The 26,203-nt window shown below is 40.1% G+C and overlaps 1 protein-coding gene across 1 annotated transcript; it reads left to right on the top strand.

The window, feature by feature from the left end:
• The first annotated feature begins 4,881 nt into the window (after nucleotides 1–4,881).
• Nucleotides 4,882–6,900, top strand: LOC102410263 (keratin, type II cytoskeletal 75). Its single transcript, XM_044945478.2, has one exon. It carries the CDS (start codon nucleotides 4,917–4,919, stop codon nucleotides 6,546–6,548), a length of 1,632 nt encoding a protein of 543 aa, XP_044801413.1. The 5' UTR covers nucleotides 4,882–4,916; the 3' UTR covers nucleotides 6,549–6,900.
• Nucleotides 6,901–26,203: the final 19,303 nt, after the last annotated feature.

The raw sequence follows: 26,203 nt of genomic DNA, 5'->3' as shown, positions 1-26,203 counted from the left end.
TAAAAAGAATACATTTGAATCAGTTCTAATGAGGTGGATGAAACTGGAACCTATTATACAGAGTGAAGTAAGCCAGAAAGAAAAACACCAATATAGTATACTAATGCATATATATGGAATTTAGAAAGATGGTAACAATAACCCTGTGTATGAGACAGCAAAAGAGACACTGATGTATAGATCAGTCTTATGGACTCTGTGGGAGAGGGAGAAGGTGGGGAGATTTGGGAGAATGGCATTGAAACATGTATAATATCACGTATGAAACGAGTCACCAGTCAAGGTTTGATGCATGATACTGGATGCTTGGGCCTGGTGCACTGGGACGACCCAGAGGGAGGGTATGGGGAGGGAGGAGGGAAGAGGGTTCAGAATGGGGAACACAGGTATACCTGTGGCAGATTCATTTTGATATTTGGCAAAACTAATACAATATTGTAAAGTTTAAAAGTAAAATAAAATTAAAAAAAAAAAAAAAAAGACAGAGAAACTAAAAAAAAAAAAAAGAAAAATTCTCCAAGCCAGGCTTCAGCAATATGTGAACCATGAACTTCCTGATGTTCAAGCTGGTTTTAGAAAAGGCAGAGGAACCACATATCAAATTGCCAACATCTGCTGGATCGTGGAAAAAGCAAGAGAGTTCCAGAAAAGCATCTATTTCTGCTTTATTGACTATGCCAAAGCCTTTGACTGTGTGGATCACAAGAAACTGTGGAAAATTCTGAAAGAGATGGGAATACCAGACCACCTGATCTGCCTCTTGAGAAATTTGTATGCAGGTCAGGAAGCAACAATTAAAACTGGACATGGAGCAACAGACTGGTTCCAAATAGGAAAAGGAGTACGTCAAGGCTGTATATTATCACCCTGTTTATTTAACTTCTATGCAGAGTACATCATGAGAAATGCTGGACTGGAAGAAACACAAGCTGGAATCAAGATTGCCAGGAGAAATATCAATAATCTCAGATATGCAGATGACACCACCCTTAGGGCAGAAAGTGAAGAGGAACTCAAAAGCCTCTTGATGAAAGTGAAAGTGGAGAGTGAAAAAGTTGGCTTAAAGCTCAACATTCAGAAAACGAAGATCATGGCATCCAGTCCAATCACTTCATGGGAAATAGATGGGGTAACAGTGGAAACAGTGTCAGACTTTATTTTTCTGGGCTCCAAAATCACTGCAGATGGTGACTGCAGCCATGAAATTAAAAGATGCTTACTCCTTGGAAGGAAAGTTATGACCAACCTAGATAGCATATTCAAAAGCAGAGACATTGCCGACAAAGGTCCGTCTAGTCAAGGCTGTGGTTTTTCCTGTGGTCATGTATGGATGTGAGAGTTGGACTGTGAAGAAGGCTGAGCGCCAAAGAATTGATGCTTTTGAACTGTGGTGTTGGAGAAGACTCTTGAGAGTCCCTTGGACTGCAAGGAGATCCAACCAGCCTATTGTGAAGGAGATCAGCCCTGGGATTTCTTTGGAAGGAATGACGCTAAAGCTGAAACTCCAGTACTTTGGCCACCTCATGCGAAGAGTTGACTGATTGGAAAAGACTCTGATGCTGGGAGGGATTGGGGGCAGGAGGAGAAGGGGACGACAGAGGATGAGATGGCTGGATGGCATCACTGACTCGATGGACGTGAGGCTGAATGAACTCTGGGAGTTGGTGATGGACAGGGAGGCCTGGCGTGCTGCGATTCATGGGGTGGCAAAGAGTCGGACACGACTGAACGACTGATCTGATCTGATCTGATCTGAGGGGGTTCTGGGAGAGGTAGGTAATGGCTGATACCATGCATATTTGTGCACCTTGTACTACTCCCTGAGTCAACTTTACTGAAGATGATTTGATGCCAATAATGCCAACACTGGGTTTTGACTTACCTCACCCCAAAAGTATCCTTCCCAGACCAATGGTTATTTTTCAAGGGTTTACTTTGTATGGTGCAACAGATGTAATTGGGAATTGACACCTGTAATCCTCTGAGCAACTTCATAATGTGTGTGTTTTGCAAGTGAAAATGCAGGGGGGTACACTGGCAGTCTGGCTTTGGGCCTGGGTGTCAATCACCATATATAATTCTCCTTTATGAGGATATTTTTTACGTCTAATTTAGTCACAAGTCCTTCCATTTCTCATCTCTCTTTTCTTTGCCTAAATCCTGCCTTTACAGTTTGTACTTTCAATGAACTGCTTTTAGCTGATCATAGCTTGTCTTATTTTGACTACTTTAAAATATGTTTAAAAATAGATCTTCGGTTTGGGAAATCATTTGGCTCCATCAGAAAGACTTGTGCTCACAATATGGTCTGAATTATATGAACACACAGACACATACATGCACAGTGGGAAACACATGACATCAACATAGCCTAATGGGAGAATAAAGGGAAAGAAGCTTAAGGATAGAGTTCAAATTCTCAGTAATTTTAAAAATGGGTTTTTTGTGTGTGGTTCTGTCTTTTTTGATATGGTTCTTATTTATCAAAATGCCATTTATCTCTCAAGAGTGATATTAAGATGAGCTAATAAAAAATTTCTCATTTTTCTAAAAAAGCCACTATTAACTATTGTTCTGGATTCTTTTCTCACTTTGCTTCAGAAATCTCTTATTTAACTAGTGTCCTCACCATCAAATACCACAAAATAGAATGCCTTTGTCACCAAATATCTTTTCTTCTGTCTAGTGTTACTTTCTCCTAGAAAGAAAAAGCAGGGTCTTTTCTTTTTTCAGTCACCTAAACGCATCTTCGTTGAGATTTCAAAATATTAACCTCTCATTTTATCACTGCCCAAGATTTATGGTGGTGGAAGGGCCACTGAATACTAAAGAACAAGAAGTTCTCATACAATCATCCTGTCTCTTCTACTAGACCATGATTTATCAGGTATTGGAGAAGCAAGTGACTTCCTTTGCATTAATGAGGTGCTCAACCACAAGAAACCAACCCATGTCTGAGGGAGGTGATTACAAGTTACCCAGAGATCCCTGAATTTGAGATGGATTTGGCACCTGGATGGAATTTGGAGTTGTCTCCCTTGGCGTGGGGATGAGCAGAACAGAAGGAAGAACACAGAATTTTAGTTACTAGAGGGGTGTCTGGAGAAGGCAATGGCACCCTACTCCAGTACTCTTGCCTGGAAAATCCCATGGACGGAGGAGCCTGGTGGGCTGCAGTCCATGGTGTCACGACTGAGCGACTTCACTTTCACTTTTCACTTTCATGCGTTGGAGAAGGAAATGGCAACCCACTCCAGTGTTCTTGCCTGGAAAATCCCAGGGATGGGGGAGCCTGGTGGGCTGCCATCTATGGGGTCACACAGAGTTGTACACGACTGAAGCGACTTAGCAGCAGCAGCAGCAGCAGAGGGGTGTCAGACTGCTAACTCTTCATTGAAATCTGTTTTCCTCATATTATATAGCATTATAGGACTGTAGGTGGGATGGGGCTACCCAAATAACAACTGTATTTCCCAGTTTCCCTTTCAGCTATTTGTCTAAATATGACTAAGTCCTCACTTAGGAATGTAAAAAGAGGTGACTAGACAAGTTCTGCCCAGCCTATTTAAAAGGCAATAGTTTGCCCTGGTTTGCCCTGAACTTCTGATCTATTTTCTTACCTGTGGCCTAGAATATTGATAACTAGAGAGACCTTTGGAAACTATGTATTGAAGTAGGTCCACCATCAGATTGAGGCTCTAAATGACTGGATCTCCTAATCTGATCTATTAATCTTGGTCAGTTATATGAGAGATAAATAAATTGCTATTTTGTTTGTGCTATTGAATTTTCAATTTTGCTTTTTACAACTGCTTTTACAACTTTTTATAACTCTAATTAATCTTAGCATCAATATTTTTTGGACCTGTAGCTTTTTAAAGACTGATATCTTTCATAAAAGTTTTTAGTTATAAATGTGAACTTACAATAGGTACTTTTAAACATAAAATTCTAAAAAGTGTTTTACTGGAAGTGTAACCTAAAATGAAATTATTTATAAATTGGATAATTTTGAATTTACTAGAGATTCCTAGTTATAGGAAAACTGATGAATATGTTTATAAACTGAATAGTAGTCTCTCCCTACTGAATCAGTTTTACCATTTCAGAATAATACAAGAATTACCTTTAAAAGTTAGTATTTTAAAATGTAATTTTATTTTAACGCTCTACTACTTTCACTGTCTTGTAATTAATTACTTTCAAACTTGGCATGGATGTCGTTTTTAAATTCTTGTGAAATGTTTTAAACCTTAACTCAAATTTTCTCTCTATTTAAGCTAACTGCAAATTTGCAAGTGAATATATACAAACTCAGGTTTCCCTGGTAGCTCGGCTGGTAAAGAATCTGCCTGCAAAGCAGGAGACCCTGGTTTAATCCCTGGGTTGGGAAGATCTCCTGGAGGACGTCATGGTAAACCACTTCGGTATTCTTGCCTGGAGAATCCCCATGGACAGAGGAGCCTGGCAGGCTACAGTCCATGGCATTGCAAAGAGTCCAACACAACTAAGCGACTAAGCACAGCACATATATATGCTCAACTTTGACTAAAGTTTTTCTACAGATGAAGGGCAGGCAGAGGACATGCTGGGGGTGTCCTGTTTCAGTTGTGCTTCCTATGCATCCAGTGCAGCATGCCATGCTCTTGTGCACAAAAACAAGCAATGGAAGACCCTTCCCTTTGTGATTTTCAAAGACGATTGGAAACACAGAATATAAACCCATCAAAAAGATTTAAAGATACTTAAAAATACCATTAAGAAAAAAACAGGTGGAAAGTCTCCAATGAAGAAATGGCTGGGTTCTATAAAGTTATATAAAAGACATATATATAAAGACAGACGCCCTGTCTTCTCCATCCCCCTCCACACGTACCCACAGCAGGAGCGCTCCTCACCAGCCTCTCCCAGACACCATGTCCAGACAGTCCACTATCACCTTCCAGACCAGCAGCCGCAGGGGTTTCAGCACAGCCTCAGCCACCACCCCAGCCACTGGCCGCTCTTGCTTCAGCTCCGTGTCCATGACCCACTCCCCGGTGGGCAGTGGAGGACTGGGAAGGATCAGCGGCTTCGGCAGCCGTAGCCTCTACAACCTGGGAGGAACCAAGTGGGTCTCCATCAGTGGGTGTGGCAGCAACTTCCGAAGTGGCTTTGGTGGCAGGGCGAGCAGCGGGTTTGGGGTAAGCAGTGGATTTGGCTATGGGGGTGGAATTGGAGGGGGCCACGGGGGCTGCGGCTTCTCCGTCTGTCCCCCTGGAGGCATCCAAGAGGTCACCGTCAACCAGAGTCTCCTGACTCCCCTCAACCTGCAAATCGACCCCAACATCCAACGGGTGCAGAAAGAGGAGCGAGAGCAGATCAAGACCCTCAACAACAAGTTCGCCTCCTTCATTGACAAGGTGCGGTTCTTGGAGCAGCAGAACAAGGTCCTGGAGACCAAATGGAGCCTCCTGCAGGAGCAGGGTACCAGGACTGTGAGGCAGAGCCTGGAGCCCTTCTTCGAAGCCTACATCACCGACCTCCGGCGGCAGTTGGACAGCATCACCACCGAGCGAGGCAGGCTGGATGCTGAACTGAGAACCATGCAGGATGTCGTGGAGGATTTCAAAGTCAGGTATGAGGATGAAATTAACAAGCGCACAGCTGCTGAGAATGAGTTTGTGGCTCTAAAGAAGGATGTGGATGCTGCCTACTTGAATAAGGTGGACCTGGAGGCCAAGGCCAACTCTCTGACCGATGAGATCAACTTCCTCCAGATGCTCTTTGAGGCAGAATTGTGTCAGATGCAGACGCGGGTCAGCGACACGTCCGTGGTCCTGTCCATGGACAACAACCGCAGCCTGGACCTGGATAGCATCATTGCTGAGGTCAAAGCTCAGTACGAGGAGATCGCCAACCGCAGCCGGGCGGAGGCTGAGTCCTGGTACCAGACCAAGTATGAGGAACTGCAGGTCACAGCCGGCCGGCACGGTGATGATCTCCGCAACACCAAACAAGAGATCTCCGAGACGAATCGGATGATCCAGAGGCTGAGAGCCGAGATAGACAATGTCAAGAAGCAGTGTGCCAGCCTGCAAACAGCCATCACCGATGCAGAACAGAGCGGGGAGTTGGCCCTCAAGGATGCACGGGCCAAGCTGGTGGACCTGGAGGAGGCCCTGCAAAAGTCCAAGCAGGACATGGCCCGGCTGCTGCGTGAGTACCAAGAGCTCATGAACATCAAACTGGCCCTGGATGTGGAGATTGCCACCTACAGGAAGCTGCTAGAGGGCGAGGAGTGCAGGCTGAGTGGAGAGGGCGTTTCTCCAGTTAATATCTCTATGGTCACCTCCACCATCTCCAGTGGCTACGGAGGTGGCAGCAGTATTGGCAGTGGAAGCCTGGGCCTCAGTGGGGGCAGCGGCTGCTCCTTCACAACCAGCGGTGGGCACAGCCTGGGCGGCTCCAGCTTCAGCAACAGCAGCCCCCGGGGCCTCGGGGGCAGTGGCTCCAGCATCAAGTTTGTCTCCACCACGTCCTCCAGCCAGAAGAGCTATAAGCACTAAACACAGTCACCCTGCTCCCTCACCCCTACCCTGAAGCCAGCTCCACCCGCTCACCTGGCCTGTCTGCACTAGTCCCTGCTCACCTAGGTGCTTTTCCTTGTCTCCCCTCCTCGAGGTCCACCTGTTCTGCCAGGAAGCCTGGCATCCTGTCTAAATCCCATTCCCCAGCCTAAGCCAGCCTCTGCCCTCCCTCAGTCCCCAGACTGTTCCTAGAACCCACTCTGTGCCAAACCCGCTCTCTTTCAAAATTCACTGTCAGATTGTCTTTCAGAGACTCCCCATCAGCTCTGCCTCCCTCCTCCCTTCCTCCAGATGCAGTCTGTATCTCTCAAGCCATCTCAGTGTCAGCCCACCTGTCTCACGATGCTTATGAGCTGCCTGCTGGATGAGAGTGAAGCCTCTCTCTCTTTCCTCCCAGGATTGTGTCTATTAAATGCATGTATAATGAAAAAAAAAAAAAGAAAGAAAGAAAAAAACAGGTGGAAAGTCTCCAATGAAGAAATGGCTGGGTTCTATAAAGTTAAGCAATTTTAATAAATCGTTGAAAATCAGAATCCATTTCCCCATAGAAACAATATCTTTTTCCGTGGTTAAGGGACTGGAAATGTTGTGAAAACCAACTGAGGCACAAAAGAAAATCAGTTAAAATTCTGGATCAGTAGGGAATGAAAATTTTGTGGTAATGGCTCATTCACATAGAGAAGAACAACAGTCATATCAGATGAGTCTCTGGGGCTCTTGTCTTTGCGTTCATTCCTCAGACACACGTCCTGCTGACCTGCTGACCTGTGTGGGCTTTCTCTAGTTTCATCGAGCAGGGGCTAATCTGATTGTGGTGCATGGGCTTCTCATTCTGGTGGCTTCTCTTGTTGCAGAGCACAGGCTCTAGGGTGCAGAGGCTTCAAAAGTTGTGGCATGTGAGCAATGTGGTTATGGCACATGGACTTAGTTGTTCTGCAGCATGTGAAATCTTTCTGGACCAGGAGTCAAACCCATGTCCCCTTCATTGGCAGGCAGATTCTTAACCACTGGACCACCAGGAAAGTCCTTTTCCATATCTTTTAAGATGATCACATTGTTAAAATTATATTGAATAATTTTTTTAAGTGTTAAGCCAGTTATGTTTTTCTAGAATAAATTCACAAAATCATGATATGTATCATTCTTGCATAACCCTGTATTTGATTTGTAGTATTTCATTTGGAATTTTTTTCCATCTATATTCTTTCTTTCTTTCTTTTTTAGTTTGGCCATGCTGGGTCTTCACTGTGGCGCAAGGGCTTCTCTAGTTTTGGTGCTTGGGCTACAGAGTGCATGCTGGGTCGTATGACTCAGTAGTTGCCGCTCACTGGCTTACTTGCCTCAAGACAGATGGGATCTTATTTCCCCTTGTGTGTGTGCCAAGTCACTTCAGTCATGTCTGACTCTGTGCGACGCTATGGACTGTAGCCCACCAGGCTCCTCTGTCCATGGGATTCTCCAGGCAAGAACACTGGAGTGGGTTGCCAGTGCCTTTCTCCAGGGGATCTTCCTGACTGAGGGATCCAACCCATGTCTCTGATATCTTCTGCATTGTAAGGTGGATTTTCAACTATTAAACCACCAGGAAGTCTCCAGGGACATTAGTCTGTAATTTTTTTTCTTGTAATGTCTTTGGTAGGTCTTTGGTATTAAGGTTTGTTGGCTTCTCTGAAAGATTTTTTCTAGAATTTTCATCACTTTCCTTAAAGTTTGGTAGCATTTACCAGTGTAACCATTTGGATCTGATATTTTTGTTAATGGAATGTTACAAACTATGGACTTAATTCATTAAAAGATACAGGATTATTCAAAATTTTTGTAAGTTGTATTTTTCTAGAAAGTTTCCCATTTCATCTAAGTTGTCAAATTTATTAACATAAAGTTATTCATGAATCCTCATATAATTTTTTAATGTATGCAGCATCTATAGTGATGTTGCCTCTGTCATTCCTTTTTTTAAAAAATTAATTAATTTACTTTAATTGGAGGCTAATTACTTTACAATATTGTGGTGGTTTTTGCCATACATTGACATGAATCAACCACAGGTGTACATATGTCCCCCCTTCCTAACCCCCCTCCCACCTCTCTTCCCACCCCATACTTCTGGGTTGTCCCAAAGCACTGGCTTTGGGTCCCTACTTCATGCATCGAACTTGCACTGGTCATCTATTTTACATATGGCAATATACATGTTTCAGTGCTATTCTCTCAAGTCATCCCACCCTTGCCTTCTCCCACAGAGTCCAAAAGTTTTTTCTTTACATCTGTGTCTCTTTTGCTGTCTTGCATATAGGGTCGTCATTACCATCTTTCTAAATTCCATATATATGCATTAGTATACTGTACTGATGTTTCTCTTTCTGACTTACTTCACTCTATATAATAGGCTCCAATTTCATACATACACCTCATCAGAACTGACTCCAATGAGTTCTTTTTTATAGCTGAGTAATATTTCATTGTGTATATGTACCACAACTTCCTCATCCGTTCTTCTGCCGATGGACACCTAGATTGCTTCCATGTCCTAGCTATTGTAAACAGTGCTGCAATGAACATTGGGGTACATGTGTCTCTTTCAATTCTGGTTTCCTCGGGGTATATGCCCAGCAGTGGGATTGCTGGATCATAAGGCAGTTCTATTTCCAGTTTTTTAAGGAATCTCCACACTGTTCTCCATAGTGATTGTACTAGTTTGCATTCCCACTAACAGTGTAAGAGGGTTGCCTTTTCTCCACACCCTCTCCAGCATTTATTGTTTGTAGGCTTTTTAATGGCAGCCATCCGGACCAGCGTGAGATGGTACCTCATTGTGGTTTTGATTTGCATTTCTCTGATAATGAGTGATGTTGAGCATCTTTTCATGTGTTTATTAGCCACCTATATGTCTGCTTTGGAGAAATGTCTGTTTAGTTCTTGGGCCCACTCTTTGATTGGGTTGTTCATTTTTCTGGTATTGAGCTGCATGTGCTGCTTTATATTTTGGAGATTAATTCTTTGTCAATTGTTTCATTTGCTATTATTTTCTCCCATTCTGACAGCTGCCTTTTCACCTTGCTTATAGTTTTCTTCATTGTGCAAAAGCTTTTAAGTTTAATTAGGTGCCAATTGTTTATTTTTGTTTTTATTTCCATTACTCTAGGAGGTAGGTCATGGCCTTGTCATTTTTGATATTAGGTATATCTGTTTTCCCTCTCACTCTTTTCCTTATTAATTCTGTCAATTTTATTAATCTTTTTAAAGAACCATCTTTTGCCTTCATTGATTTTCTCTATTTTATATCTGTTTTCTGTTTCATTAATTTCTGATTTTCTTTCTATCCTTTTTGCTTGTTGAGATCATTAATTCATCAAGTTTCCACTGAAGAACTGCAGCTGCATTTCACAAATTTTGATATGTTGTATTTTCATTACTGTTACTTTCAAAATATTCTGTAATTTCTATTGTAATTTCGTCTTTGATGGATGAGTTATTTAGAAGTAAGTTACTTAATTTCCAGATGATTTGGGATTTTCTAAATATGTAACCAAGCAGGACCCTATGGGTTGTTCTCCTGACAAACCCCTTCCCCATATCCTCTGTTTTAGCTCCTCTGAAGTATTTAGATAATTATATCTGACACACATTTCCCAAGTTGCTTTACAGATGCTAAAACTCCCACCAAATGGAAGAAATTAACTTGATGACCATAAGCCTGTAACCTGCAGACCTACTGGGGCCTAAGGATTGATAATGTTAACCCCTGTGACACCACCCTGTTACCTCACCATCAGCCAATCAGAGAATTCTGCAGGGGCTGGTCATTTACCCTGGGTTGCCACTCCCTCACCTTGTCTTTAAAAATACATTGCTGAAACCCATCAGGGAGGTCAGGCTTTTTGAGCACTAGTCCTCGGTTCCTTATATGCGTGCATGCTAATTAGGTTGCTTCAGTCGTGTACAACTCTGTGAGCCCATGGACTGTAGCCCGCCAGGCTCCTCTGTCCATGGGGATTCTCCAGGCAAGAATACTGGAGTGGGTTGCCATGTCCTCCTCCAGGGTTCCTTATATGGCACCATACAATACATGCTGCACTTTGCTTCATCACAACCTGTTGTCAGTAGATCGGCTTTCCTACACACACTTTCCTGTGTGTAGGCAAGTGGACCCAAATTTTGGTTCCGTAACAGATATCTTATTGTTGTTGATTTCCATTTTAACTTTTCTGTGGTTAAAGAACACATTTCATGTAATTCTAATGCTTTGAAATTGACTTCTAGTTTTATGGCTCAGTATATGATATATTTTGTTCATTGTTCCATATGCACTTGGAAAGATGATGCAATCTACAACTGTTGAGTGTAGTTTCCTACAAGTATCAGTTAAGTTGCTTGGTATTGTTACTCAAATGTTCTATATCCTTACTAATATTTTGTCTGTTTGTTCTATTGATTACTGGGGAGGTATGTTAAAATCTCCAACTCTAATTCTAGGCTTGTCTTTCCCATACAATTCTGTCAATTGTTTGCTTAATAAAATTTGAAGTTATATTATTAGGTGCATACACATTTAGGATTATGTATTTCTTCTATGGATTTATGTTCTAATTATTATGAATTTCTTTTTTTCCCTCTGTTACTTCTTCCTTAACATCTTCTTTGACCATTAATAATATAACTGCATTAGTTTTCATATGGTTGCTCTTTTCACAGAGTATCTTTACCCATGTTTTATTTCCATTACTTATATTTAAACCAATTATATTTAAAGTCTCTTGTACTCAGGATATTTCTGGGTCCTTTAAAAAAATAGTCTGACAATCTTTTTCTTTTAAAGAGTTATTATTGTTGTTTAGTCACTAAGTCGTGTCTGCTTCTTTTGTGACCCCATGGACTGTATTCCGCCAGACTTCTCTGTCCATAGGATTTCCTAGGCAAGAATACTGGAGTGGGTTGGCATTTCCTTCTCCAGGGGGTCTCCCGACCCAGGGATGAAACCCGTGTCTCCTGCACTGGCAGGCAGATTCTTTTACCACTGAGCCACTTGGGATGTCCTAAAGAGTTGCTGCTGCTAAGTCGCTTCAGTTGTGTCCAACTCTGTGCAACCCCACAGACGGCAGCCCACCAGGCTCCCCCATCCCTGGGATTCTCCAGGCAAGAACACTGGAGTGGGTTGCCATTGCCTTCTCCTGCCGGGAGCCGGCGAGAGACATTCCACTCATGACAAAGGTCATGAGGAAGGAAGCCTGGCATATGCAAAGGCGGGATCGAGCCTCGGGAGTCCCCCTGGATATTCTCGAGCATCTACCCCCAAAAACCAGAGTCTGCCTACTTTATTGCTTTGTGCTCTCACCTCTGACTTTACTGGGGGCTGTCCCCCACCACCATCTCGCTCTCTCTGTCAAAGAGTTAACTTACAGCTCCAATTAATAAAGTTCCTGGGCAATTAGAAGTGTTTAAATCCAAACCCCTCAGATGGCTCTCTAACTCGCCTGACAAGTTTACCCGGACTCCTACAGCTATGCATACGATTGTTTACAGTCTCCCAGCCTCGAGAGGCATGGGAAGCTTAAGATATTAAAATAGCTTAGAGCCTCTCAGAGAGTTAGAAACTGTCAGAATAAAACTAGTAAAAGATTTCATTAATGAGCCAATGTTTGTTGCCAAGTTTCCACATCCCCTGAATTGTATCCTTGAATGTGTATTAATTAATATAGTTTGTATGTAGAAAAAATAAGTAGTGGCCTTGGTGTTAGTAACTTTAGACCCTTAAGGTAATAAATTTTTTCCTTTGTTGTAAACCCATTACACATCCGCCCTATAGGAATGCAATTTTATCTTCAGAAGATGGCACCAACCTTAAAATAATTACTCTTAGAGAAAATAAGGCTTTGCTGATAAGTCTTTGTCAAGAGTCATAAAATGTTAATAAGTCTTCTGGTCAGAAGATGAGGTAAATCACCTAAACCATTTGTATATGATAAATTTGCAGGAAACAAACCCTGGTTTTTGATAAGGATCAAAGACTGCTGACTTTGCATCCCCTATTATCCTCTATGTGTAACTTAGGGTATATAAGCCCCTGTTGAAAATAAAGCTATGGGCCTTGCTCACCAACGTTTGGTCTTCCCATGTCATTCTCCCCCTCAATTTTCAGCTGAGTCTCCATCTGGAGCACGGATATCCTCTGCGACCATTTATTTGCCTGGGCTTCTAAGACCCACTCGAGAAGGTGTCTAAGGTGGGGCACCTTCCGCTATTCGAGAGGGCGCCTGCGGCCTCCGTGGTCAGAGCTAACCTGGTGTCACGGGTTATATTGATTTTCCGCGTAAACCAAGCTACTCAGCTTCTTTTCTCCACCGAATTTTCCTACTGAGCTATCCTCATTCTATTACTCTTTATATCTCTAATTGACATTTGAATAGGTCGCCTACACCGTCTCTCCTTCGAATACCCTGAATCAGCCAGGGCTGGACCTCGGCATTCTCCAATGCATGAAAGTGAAAAGTGAAAGTGAAGTCGCTCAGTCGTGTCCGACTCTTAGCGACCCCATGGACTGCAGCCTACCAGGCTCCTCCGTCCATGGGATTTTCCAGGCAAGAGTACTTGAGTGGGGTGCCATTGCCTTCTCCATCCTAAAGAACAATTAGTCCATTTAAATTCACAATTACTGATATGGTTAGCTTAAAGTATACCATATTTGCCTTTTAATTTTTTCCATCGGTTACTTGTTGTTGTTGTTGTTTCTCCTTTTCAGCTTGCTTTCATGTTAGTCAAGTGTGTTTTAGTTCTCCATTTTCCCTCTTTTATTGTCTTTTTACATATAATATATACTTAGTATTACTCTAATGATTACAACATGCATCCTTTATTACTTTCTATCTTGAAATGGTACTTAATCATTTGACAGTGTATTAAAGTCTTACAATAGTATAATTATAATTTTATTGATCTTTCCTGAATATTGTGTTATCAATGTCATATATGTTATATCAACATGTTATGAACCCCATAATATATTGAAAGTATTGTTTTAAACAGCAAATAGTCTTTTAAAAAGAGTATGAAGTGAAGATTTTGAAATGTTACCATTTATACCATATGAAAATATCAAATTCCTGGGAATAAACCTAACAAAAGACATGCAAATCCTCTATGCAGAAAGTGGAAAAAATATTGGAAGAAATTACAGAGACCTAAATTAGTGACGTGAGATACCATGTTACGAGTCAATATTGCAAGGATGTCAGGTTACCGCAATTCAGTCTTCAGATTTAATGCAGTTCCAATCAGAATCTCAAGGTGTAGGAATGTGTGTGTGTGTCTGTCGCTGATTTTAAAAACTTAGCCTAGGCACCTCAAAAAGAGCAAGGCTCACCAAAGAAGTCATGGTGTGAGTTGAGTGCTCAGTTGCTTAGTCGTGTCCAACTCTTAGTGACCCAAGGACTGTAGCCCACAAGTCTCCTCTGTTCACGGGATTTCCCAGGCAAGAATACTGAAGTGAGTTGCCATTTCCTTCTCCAGGGGAGCTTCGTGACCCAGGGATCAAACTCAGATATCAAATAAGCATATGAAAAGATGTTGCACATCATATGTCATCAGTTCAGGTCAGTTCAGTTCAGTCGCTCAGTCGTGTCCGACTCTTTGCGACCCCATGAATCGCAGCATGCCAGGCCTCCCTGGCCATCACCAACTCCCGGAGTTCACTCAGACTCACGTCCATCGAGTCAGTGATGCCATCCAGGTATCTCGTCTTCTGTCGTCCCCTTCTCCTCCTGCCCCCAATTCCTCCCAGCATCAGAGTCTTTTCCAATCAGTCAACTCTTCGCATGAGGTGGCCAAAGTACTGGAGTTTCAGCTTTAGCATCATTCCTTCCAAAGAAATCCCAGGGCTGATCCCCTTCAGAATGGACTGGTTGGATCTCCTTACAGTCCAAGGGACTCTCAAGAGTCTTCTCCAACACCACAGTTCAAAAGCATCAATTCTTCGGCACTCAGCTTTCTTCACAGTCCAACTCTCACATCCATACATGACCACTGGAAAAACCATAGCCTTGACTAGACGAACCTTTGTTGGCAAAGTAATGTCTCTGCTTTTGAATATGCTATCTAGGTCGGTCATAGCTTTCCTTCCAAGGAGTAAGCGTCTTTTAATTTCATGGCTGCAGTCACCATCTGCAGTGATTTTGGAGCCCAGAAAAATAAAGTCTGACACTGTTTCCGCTGTTTCCCCATCTATTTCCCACGAAGTGATGGGACCAGATGCCATGATCTTCGTTTTCTGAATGTTGAGCTTTAAGCCAACTTTTTCACTCTCCACTTTCACTTTCATCAAGAGGCTTTTGAGTTCCTCTTCACTTTCTGCCATAAGGGTGGTGTCATCTACATATCTGAGGTTATTGATATTTCTCCCAGCAATCTTGATTCCAGCTTGTGCTTCTTCCAGCCCCTCGTTTCTCATAATGTAGTCTGCATATAGGTTAAATAAGCAGGGTGACAGTATACAGCCTTGATGTACTCCTTTTCCTATTTGGAACCAGTCTGTTGTTCCATGTCCAGTTCTAACTGTTGCTTCCTGATCTGCATATAGGTTTCTCAAGAGGCAGGTCAGGTGGTCTGGTATTCCCATCTCTTTCAGAATTTTCCACAGTTTCTTGTGATCCACACAGTCAAAGGCTTTGGCATAGTCAATAAAGCAGAAATAGATGTTTTTCTGGAACTCTCCTGCTTTTTCCATGATCCAGCAGATGTTGGCAATTTGATCTCTGGTTCTTCTGCCTTTTCTAAAACCATCTTGAACATCTGGAAGTTCACGGTTCACGTATCGCTGAAGCCTGGCTTGGAGAATTTTGAGCATTACTTTACTAGCATGTGAGATCGGTGCAATTGTGTGGTAGTTTGAACATTCTTTGGCATTGCCTTTCTTTGGGATTGGAATGAAAACTGACCTTTTCCAGTCCTGTGGCCACTGCTGAGTTTTCCAAATGTGCTGGCATATTGAGTGCAGCACTTTCACAGCATCATCTTTCTTCTTTTTTTTTTTTAATTTTATTTTATTTTTAAACTTTACATAATTGTATTAGTTTTGCCAAATATCAAAATGAATCCGCCACAGGTATACATGTGTTCCCCACCCTGAACCCTCCTCCCTCCTCCCTCCCCATACCATCCCTCTGGGTCATCCCAGTGCACCAGCCCCAAGCATCCAGTAACGTGCATCGAACCTGGACTGGCAACTTGTTTCATATATGATATTTTACATGTTTCAATGCCATTCTCCCAAATCTTCCCACCCTCTCCCTCTCCCACAGAGTCCATAAGACTGTTCTATACATCAGTGTCTCTTTTGCTGTCTCGTATACAGGGTTATTGTTACCATCTTTTTAAATTCCATATATATGCATTAGTATACTGTATTGGTGTTTTTCTTTCTGGCTTACTTCACTCGGTATAATAGGCTCCAGTTTCATCCACCTCATTAGAACTGATTCAAATGTATTCTTTTTAATGGCTGAGTAATACTCCATTGTGTATATGTACCATAGCTTTCTTATCCATTCATCTGCACAGCATCATCTTTCAAGATTTGAAAGAGCTCAACTGGAATTCCATAGGTCATCAAGCAAATGCAAATTAAAATCACAATAAGATAATACTACGAATCTGTAAGAATGGCCAAAAACCAAGAACATTGATGACACCAAATGCTGGCAAGGCTACAGTGCTACAGATAAGTTTTCATTGCTGATGGGAATGTGATATGGTACAACCACACTGCAGGTTTCCTACAAACTATGCATATTCTTACCATGTGTCTGGCAATTATGAGTCTCAGTATTTACTTGAAGGAGGTGAAAACTTTCATCCATACATAAAATTGCACTCAGATTTCCATGCTGTGCCCCCAGCATAATTGATGTTTGTGTGTGTGCTTAGTTGCTCAGTCATTTTGGACTCTTTGCCACCCAATGGACTGTAGCCCACCAGGCTCCTCTGTCCCTGGGGATTCTCCAGGCAAGACTACTGGAGTGGGTTGCCATGCCCTCCACCTTGGGAACTTCCCAACCCAGGAATTGTACCCAGGTCTCCTGCATTGTGGGTGGGTTCTTTACTGTCTGAATCACCAAGCAATTGAGGTATAATTGACAAATCCAAAATTATATATATTTAAAGTATATACCATGATGATTTTCTGTATTTATACATTGTGAGGTGATTACCACAATCAAGTTAATTAACACTTCCATCACCTAACATAGTTACTTTATGTGTGTGTGTGTGTGTGTGTGTGTGTGTGGTGAAGAATGCTTTACATTTACTTCCTTAGAAAATTTCAAGTATCCAATACAGAATTATTAATGATTACATATTATACATATATATATATATACACACACACACACCATACTGTAGGTTAGATCCTCAGGACGTATTCATCTTATAACTGAACATTTATACCCTTTGACCAACATCTTCTCATTTCCTCTATGTTCTAGCCCCTGGTAACCACCATTCTATTCTATTTGTATGAGCTCAGCATTTTTTTTTAGATTCCATATATAATAATTCCACATCACATTGTATGTGATACCATACAATATTTATCTTTCCCTTCTGGTGTATTTCACCTAGCATAATGCTTTCTAGGTTCATCTGTGTTGTCACAAATGACAGGATTCCCTTTTTATGGTTAAATAATACCCTATTGTTATGTGTATATAACATAGTTTCTCCATTTATATGTTGATGGACACTTAGGTTGTTTTCATACCTGGCCTATGGTGAATAATGCTATAATGAATATGAGCGTGCATGTCTCTTCCAGATACTGGTTTTACTTCCTTTGTATACATATGTAGAAGTGGAATTTCTGGATCTTATCATAGTTCTATTTTTAATTTCTTGAGGAGCTTCCATACTGTTTTCCATAATAGCAGTATGAATTTACATTCCCACCAACAATGTGCAAGAATTCCCTTTTTCCACAACCTTGCCAACACTTGTTATTTCTTACATATATTTCTTTTGATAATAGCCATTATAACAGGCATGAGGTGATATCTCATTATGGTTTTGATTTGCATTTCCCTGATGGTTATTGGTAATGAGCACCTTTTTATGTATCTGTGTGGTATTGGAGAAGACTCTTGAGAGTCCCTTGGACTGCAAGGAGATCCAACCAGTCCATTGTGAAGGAGATCAGCCCTGGGATTTCTTTGGAAGGAATGATGCTAAAGCTGAAACTCCAGTACTTTGGCCACCTCTTGTGAAGAGTTGACTCATTGGGAAAGACTCTGATGCTGGGAGGGATTGGGGGCAGGAAGAGAAGGGGATGACAGAGAATGAGATGGCTGGATGGCATCACTGACTTGATGGATGTGAGTCTGAGTGAACTCCGGGAGTTGGTGATGGACAGGGAGGCCTGGTGTGCTGCGATTCATGGGGTCACAAAGAGTCAGACATGACTAAGTGACTGAACTGAACTGAACTGAGCTGACCATTTGTATATTTTCTTTGGAAAAATGTCTACTCAGGCTCTTTGCCTATTTTAAAAATCAGATTGTTTGTTTCCTTGCTATTGAGTTGCATGAGTTTCTTATATATTTTAGATATCAACCCCTTATCAGATACATGGTTTGCAAATGTTTTCACCCATTCTGTAGATTGTCTTCTCATTTCTTGTTTATTTCTTGCTGTATAGCTTTTTGGTGTGATGTAGTCCCAGTTGTTTATTTTTGCTTTTGTTGCTTGCACTTTTGGATTATCTAAAAAATCACTGCCAAGACCAATGTCAAGGAGATTCTCCCTATATTTTTTTCTAAGAGTTTTATGATTTCAGGTCTTACGTTTCAGTCTTGAATCCATTTCAGGTTAGTTTTGTGAGTGATAAAAGAGAGGAGTCCAATTTCATTCTTTTGCAATGTGGATATCTAGCTTTCCCAGCACCATTTACTGAAGAGAGTATCCATTTCCCATTTTACGTACTGGGCACCCGTGTCAAAGATTAGTTAACTGTGTATATGTGAGTTTATTTCTGAGCTTTCTATGCTCTTCCACTGGTCTCTGTGTCTGTTTTTATGCCACTACCATTGTGTTTTGATTACTGTAGGTTTTTTAATATAGTTTGAAATCAGGATGTGTCATTCCTCCAGCTTTGTTCTTTTTCCTCAAGGTTGTTTTGGCTATTTGGAGTCTTTTGTGAATACAAGTGTTTATAGCAGCTTTATTTGTAGTTGCTGAAACTTGGAAGCAACTTGGATGTCTTTCAGTAGGCAAACGGATAAATTGTAGTGCATCTGGACAGCAGAATATTGTTTAATATTAAGAGGAAATTAAATACCAAGCCAAAAAAAAGACATGGAGGAAACTGAAATGCATCTTACTAAGTGAAACTAAAGTGAAAACACTACTGTGATGGTTAACTTTATGTCAACTTGACTGGGCTAAATAAAGTATACCCAGATAGCTGGTAAAACATTATTTCTGAGTGTGTCTGTGAGGGTGTTTCTAGATGGGATTAGCATTTGAATTGGCAGATTGAGTAAAGAAGATCACCCCTTACCCATGTGGGTGGGCATTATCCAATTCATTGAGGTCCTGAATAAAACATAAAGGTGAAGGAAGGGCAAATTTGCTCTCTCCTTGAGCTGAAATATCCATCTTTTCTTGCCCTCACACATAGGTGCTTCTTGTTCTTGGGCTCTTGGACTGCACTATGACTTAAATCACTGGGGCTTCCCTGGTTCTCAGGCTTTCAAATTTAGAACTACACCACTGGCTTTCCTATGCTCCAACTTGCATATGGCAGACATTGGGATTTCTCAGATTCCATAGTCAGTGAACCAATCCCTCATTATAAGTCTCTTACTATCTCTCTCTCTCTCTCTCTCTCTCTCTATATATATATATATATATATATATATGCACACATACATACATACATATATATGTATATTATATACATATGATTAGTTCTGTTTCTCTGGAGAACCCTGGCTAAAACAGCTACATTCTATATGATTCTGACTATATAACATTCTGGGAAATGCATAAGTATGAAGATACTTAAATGACCTGTGGTTGTCAGGGGTTTGAGGGAAAGAGGGATGAATGGGTGAAGCACAGAGGAGTTTTAGGGTAGTGAAAATAATCTGTGTGATACTATAATGGTCCATGTCATTATATATTTCTTCAAGCATATATAATATACAACACCGAGAGTGAGCCCTAATGTAAACTATGGACTTTGGGTGATAATGATGTGTCAATGTAGATTCTTTGATTGTAACAAACGTACCACTCTGGGGATGGTGATGATGAAGTAGTCTATGCTTGTGTGGGAGCTGGGAGTATAAGGGAAATCTCTATACCTCTTATCAATTTAGCTATGAAGCTAAAACTTCTCTAAAAAAGTAAAGTCTGAAAAAAATGGAATCTTAAAAATTTTTTTTCAGTAGTTCTCTTTGTTTTAAAAAAACAAGACATGCTGTACTAAACTACAATTACGTTGTGTTGGTGTAAGAATAGTCAAATAGTTGAATAGGACACCAAAGAGAATCCAGAAACTGGTTCATGCACATAAAGACATTTGATTTATGATGAAATTATCACTAGAAAGCAATTGGAAAAGTAGCTATCAATAAATGGTGCTGTGTGGAAAATACTCACAAAACTTGATTCTTATTTCATATTCTACAAAATATTGATTCCAATTTATAGACATAAATGTATTAGAAATCCTAGATGGTGCAACAAAATAAGAAAAAGAAATGAGAAGTATTTAAACTGGAAGGAGGAAATGTCCCTACTTGCACAGAATACATTTGTCCATGTAGAGGATTCCAAGGAATCTACACAAAAAGCTACTAGAATTTACAAGTGATTAGCAAGGTCACAATATTAAAAAGGTCAACATATGAATATATAGAAATGCAGGTTGATTTTTGTTTATAATGATTGGAATCCCAAAGTCAAAAACAGCACCAATAGCTCTTCATAAGTGAAACAGGTATAATTATAATAGAATATGTAGGATCTTTATTTTGAAAATAAAAAAAAAATTGATGAAATAAATCAGAAGACCTTAATGAATGGTGAGACATTGAGGCATACCATTTTCAATGATTGAAACATTCAGTATAGTTAAAATGTCAATTTTCCCTAAGTTGATATAATGATTTAATGCAATCCTGATTAAAATCCCAGCAGAATTCTTTGCAAATCTTTACAAAAGATAATTCTAAAGTTCATGGAAATGTGAAGAAACTAAAGTAGTCAAAACAATTTTGAAAAGCAAGAACACAGTTGGAAGACTCACATTAAGACATATCATGAATCTAAATAGAGAAGACAGTGGTATTGGTAAAAGGATAGACACATAGATGAGTGGAACAGAATAGATTCCAGAATTTGACCTTTTATAGTGGGAATTTCTAATAATGTACTTTCACAGCCTTGAGAAATTTCATAGAAATAGCACCTGGAAAAACAGCATATATCAAGCAACTGTATTGATTATTATTATTTTTCATGTTTTTCTTAGAATAATAGCCTTGTTACAGACCCCAAGGCCAGACCCAGAGGGAGTATGACGGGGATCATGAAGGCGTGGAGCTTTGTTCATACCTAACGCCAACATGTTGGCGTTAGGTATGAACACTGCCTACGCACTTGCTGATTGTTCCCGAGACCATCCCAGAAGAAAACAGCCTGGGGTAAAAACAAGGAGATCTGGACTATGTCAGTGTAGCGTCTTGGGAAAGATGGATCAAAAAAAGTTTTGTAGTCTGCCATTAGGAATAAAAGCTGGACTCAGAGTGGACTCTGAACCTCAGCCCAATAGAGGCTGCCAGTCCGCCACCCAATGCACCAGATTTCGTGTTCTGTTTTCATTCTCATTGCTCACTCCTGGACCTTTAGGGCAACAACCTTTGTAAATTCAGTCTATTGATTTTTAGTGAAGGCATGGGGCAATTCAATGGAGAAAAGACAGTCTTTTGCACAAATGATCCTGGAAAAATGAGACATCCATATGCAAAAAAAAAAAAAGTGACCCTTGACCTATGTCTCATAACTTATATAGAAAATGAATTCAAAATGGATAGTAGACCAGATATAAGATATAAAACTCTTAGAGAAAATATCGAAGAAATTCTTCATGACCTTGGATAGGGCAAACATTTGACTTTGTTAAAACTTTTTCTCCTTAAAAGACATTGCTGCTGCTGCTGCTGCTGCTGCTAAGTCGCTTCAGTCGTGTCCGACTCTGTGTGAGCCCATAGACGGTAGCCCACCAGGCTCCCCCGTCCCTAGGATTCTCCAGGCAATAACACTGGAGTGGGTTGCCATTTCCTTCTCCAATGTGTGAAAGTGAAAAGTGAAAGTGAAGTCGCTCAGACATGTCCGACCCTCGGCGACCCCACGGACTGCAGCCTTCCAGGCTCCTCCATCCATGGGATCTTTCAGGCAAGAGTACTGGAGTGGGGTGCCATTGACATTAAGCGAATGAAAAGCCATGGACTGGGAGAAAATGTACTGATCATCCATTTGACAAAGAACTTTTACGTGGAGTATATAAAGAACTCTTAAAACTTGAAAAAAATACAATTGAAAAAAAGAGGGCAAAAGATTTGAACGGACACTTCCTGAGAGGGCTTACCTGATAGCTCAGTTGGTTAAGTCTGCCTGCAATGCAGGAGACTCTGTTTCAATTCCTGGGTCGGGAAGATCCGCTGGAGAAGGGATAGGCTACCCACTCCAGTATTCTGGCCCAGAGAATTCCATAGACTGTATAGCCCATGGGGTCGCAAAGAGTCGGACATGACTGAGTGACTTTAACTCATTCACTTTCACCAGAGGAGATACACGGATGGCAAAAAACACATAATGAACCTATTAGTCATTACATAAATGAAAATTGAAACCAAATGGGAAACTCTTGCACACCTATTATAATGGCTAAAATTTTTTTAAAAGACAATATCCAGTGCTGGTGAGGATCTATAGCAACTTGAACTCTTCTACCTAGCTTGTGAGAATGCAAAATAGAATAATGGTTCTGGAAAATAGAATCTGGTTGATAGTTTCTAAAAAATTAAACAAATACCTGCAATGTTACCCAGGAATCCTACTTCTATTAATAAGTATTTATTCTAGAGAAATGAAAACACATATCAGCACAAAAACTTGTACACAGGTTCATAGCAGTACTATTCATAACTGCCAAAAACTGAAGACAACTCAAAATGTCCCTCAACAGATGAAAAGATTAACTGTGGAATTGTCATACAATGGAGTGCTACTCATCAGTAAAAAGAAATAAGCCATTAATACACAAACACCATGGATGAATCTGAAATGCATTATGCTAAGTGAAAAAAGCCAGTCTCTAAAAGTAACTTAATGTATATTTCCATTTGCATGATATTTTGGAAAAGATAAATCTATAGTAATAACAAACAGATCAATAGTTTCTAGGGATTAGGGTTGGGTTAAGAAACTGATTAAGGAGTGTTAGAATTGTTCTTTATCCTGCTTGCGGTGGTGATAGTTATAAGAATCTATGTATTATTAAAACTCAAAAAACAGTTAACGAAACAAAAATCTTTATCCATTCATCTGTTGGTGGACATAAGCGGTAATTTAAAAATCTAGAAGAACCAACTGAATAACTATTTGTACTAAAATGAGTTCAATAAAGGGGCAAAATATAAGATAAACATATACAAACATATACAAATAAAAAGAGTGAACTTGCTACATGTAAACTTTAAAACAATTAATAGATAAGTAAGTTGAAATATACTAGAGGTTGGACTCATCTTGGGTCAAACTGAAAGTCTACATAACCTAGAGTTTAATGGGTGGTAGTGCAATAAAATAGGATAGTTGCTATTTATCCAGATATTGTGCCCATATCTTTTATTTGTTATCTATAGTTCTGTTATTCATAGCTGATGCATTCTCACTCTGAAAACAAACTTATTTTACCTTTTAAACCATATACTAAAGGTCACACTAACATGTCATAATATTTTTATAAGTGGAATTTTAAAAAATTCATTTTTAATTGAAGGATAATTGCTTTTCAATATTGTGTTGGTTTTTGCCATACAGCAACATGAATCAGCCTAGGTATACATATGTCCCCTCTCTCTCAAACCTCCCTCACACCTCCTACCCCATCCTACCCCTTTAGGTTGTCACAGAGCCCTGGTGTGAGTTCCTTGGGTCATACAGAAAATTCCCATTGGCTATCTGTTTCACATATGGGAGTGTGTATGTTTCCATGCTACTCTCAATTTGTCCCAACTTCTTCCTCTACTGTGTCCACAAGTCTGTTCTCCACATCTGTGTCTCCATTCAAGAAGTGAAGTTGCTCAGTCATGTGAAACTCTTTGCAATCCGACGGACTGTAGCCTACCCGGCTCCTCTGTCCTGTCCTGCAAATAGGTTCATCAGCACCATCTTCTAGGTTCCTTATATATGCATTAATATATGATATTTGTTTTCCTCTTTCTGACTTACTTCACTCTGTATAACAGGCTCTAGGTTCATCCACCTCATTAGGACTGACTCAAATGTATTCTCTTTATAGCTGAGTAATATTCCATTGTAGATTCATACCACAGCACAGCTGCTTTATGCATTCATTTGTTGATGGATGGAAGTGGTAATTTTAAAAATCTAGAAGAACCAACTGAATAACTATTTGTACTAAAAAGAGTTCAATAAAGGGGCAAAATATAAGATCAACATATACAAATTGGTATTTTTCCTATACATCAATTAGGAAAAGTAAGAGAATAAAAGATCCCATTAACAATAGCAAGAAAAACTAAACATCTCCTAAGAATAAACCAAAAAGTAATATGCAAGATCTATTTGAAGAAAACAGTAAACCTGACTAAAAGACATAAAATATGACTTGAATAAATATCATGTTCCCAGAGAGGGAGTCTTAGTATTGTAAAAATTATTGTTTGCTTGTCAGCATTAATTGGTAATGTCAAGGCAACCCAGTCAAAATTTCGGTGGGATTTTTCATGGGCCATGATGAGTTGATTCTCAAATTTATATTAAATACTGGAAAAGAAAATATTTGAAAAAATTAAAAGAAAGACAAAAACTGAAAAAAAATATTTAAAAACAAACTAACATTATAGTGATTGAAGGAGTGTGGTATTAGTTGTATAAAAAGATAGCCTCATGTATAAAAAGGAATTTAGTTTCAATAAAAATGCTATTTCTAATCATTGTAAGAAAAAATAAATTATCAATAAATAATGTTTATTATCTATTTGGGGAAAAAGTTAAAGTTAGGTCCTGGTTTTGCACTGTATCAAATTCCAGAGATAGACATAAAATACAAAACTATAGAAAAATAGGAGAAAATATAGGAAAATATTTGTATAACCTGGGAGAAAAGAAAGGCATTCATAAATAAGACACAAAAATCTAAGAACAGTGAAGGAAAAGTCTTACACTTTTCCTTCAAATTCAAAACTTCAGTATATCAGTTCAATTCAGTTCAGTCGCTCAGTCATGCTAAATAAGGAATTCAGGGACTTCCTAGTGGCCCAGTGGCTAAGACTCTGCATTCCCAATACAGGGGGCCCAGTTTGATCCCTGGTTGAGGAACGAGATTTTACCTGTCATAACTAAGAGTTCACATGCAGTTTTGAGGGGTGGGAGAGCTCCCTTGCATCAGGGTTATAACAGTGTCTCAGAATACAGATATATGTGCAACAGGTGTGCTTATTTTTCAAACACAAGACCCAGCTTTGTGGGGCGAGGGCATGAGATGGCTTTGGGTTCTTGTCAACCACAGCAGAAGATGGTTCTTAGGACTGTAGCTTCAGGTACCAAGTCCACCTTGTCTAAAGTTACTCAATGTAGGCTGAGTCATGAGAAACATTTGACATCATGACTTTATTACTGAGATTTCTTGATCCTTCTGTGGAAATGTGACAAAAGTTAAATTCCAGGGTTGGAAAACTTGAAAGACTTTGGGGATTAGCTATGCATAAACATTATACTGCTGGGTGAAGAACAGGAAGAGTGAAATCACATGTGACTAATTTGAGGGCAAGGTATGATAGCCAAAGGAGATTTATCAATAACTAAAAAGGAAAATAAACACAGTCCTGTCAACAAAAGATCTGTGGGCAAATTTTAGTGCATGGGTCAAGTTCACGACCTTTAGATTTTGTCCTCAAAGATTTCCTTAATAATATTTCAGTGTTATTATGCCCTTACCCTTGATTGTAAAGGCTGCCAACAATTTTCTGAAGTGACTGGGCAAGAGTCTTGTAAAGTAGACTTACTTTGTTGATATGCTAAAATGTGAAGTGTCTTTAATTTATTTCTCCCCCTGGAATTCTGGATTTTATTTTTTAAATTTTATTTATTTACTCTTCTAACTTTTTATTTTGTATTGGGGTATAGCCAATTAACAATGTTGTGATAGTTTCAGGTGAACAGGGAAGGGACTCATACTTTTACATATACCCACCCTCCCCCAAATTCCCCTCCCTCCAGGCTTCCACAGAATAGTGAGCAGAGTTCTGTGTGCTATACAGTAGGTCCTTGTTGGTTATCCATTTTAAATATAGCAGTGCATACATATCCATCACAAACTCTCTAACTATCCC

This window comes from Bubalus bubalis, chromosome 6 (genome assembly GCF_019923935.1).
Source record: "Bubalus bubalis isolate 160015118507 breed Murrah chromosome 6, NDDB_SH_1, whole genome shotgun sequence".
NCBI lineage: Eukaryota > Metazoa > Chordata > Mammalia > Artiodactyla > Bovidae > Bubalus > Bubalus bubalis.
Note: the sequence above shows the minus strand (reverse complement) of the source record. Positions and strands in the feature narration are given on the sequence as shown.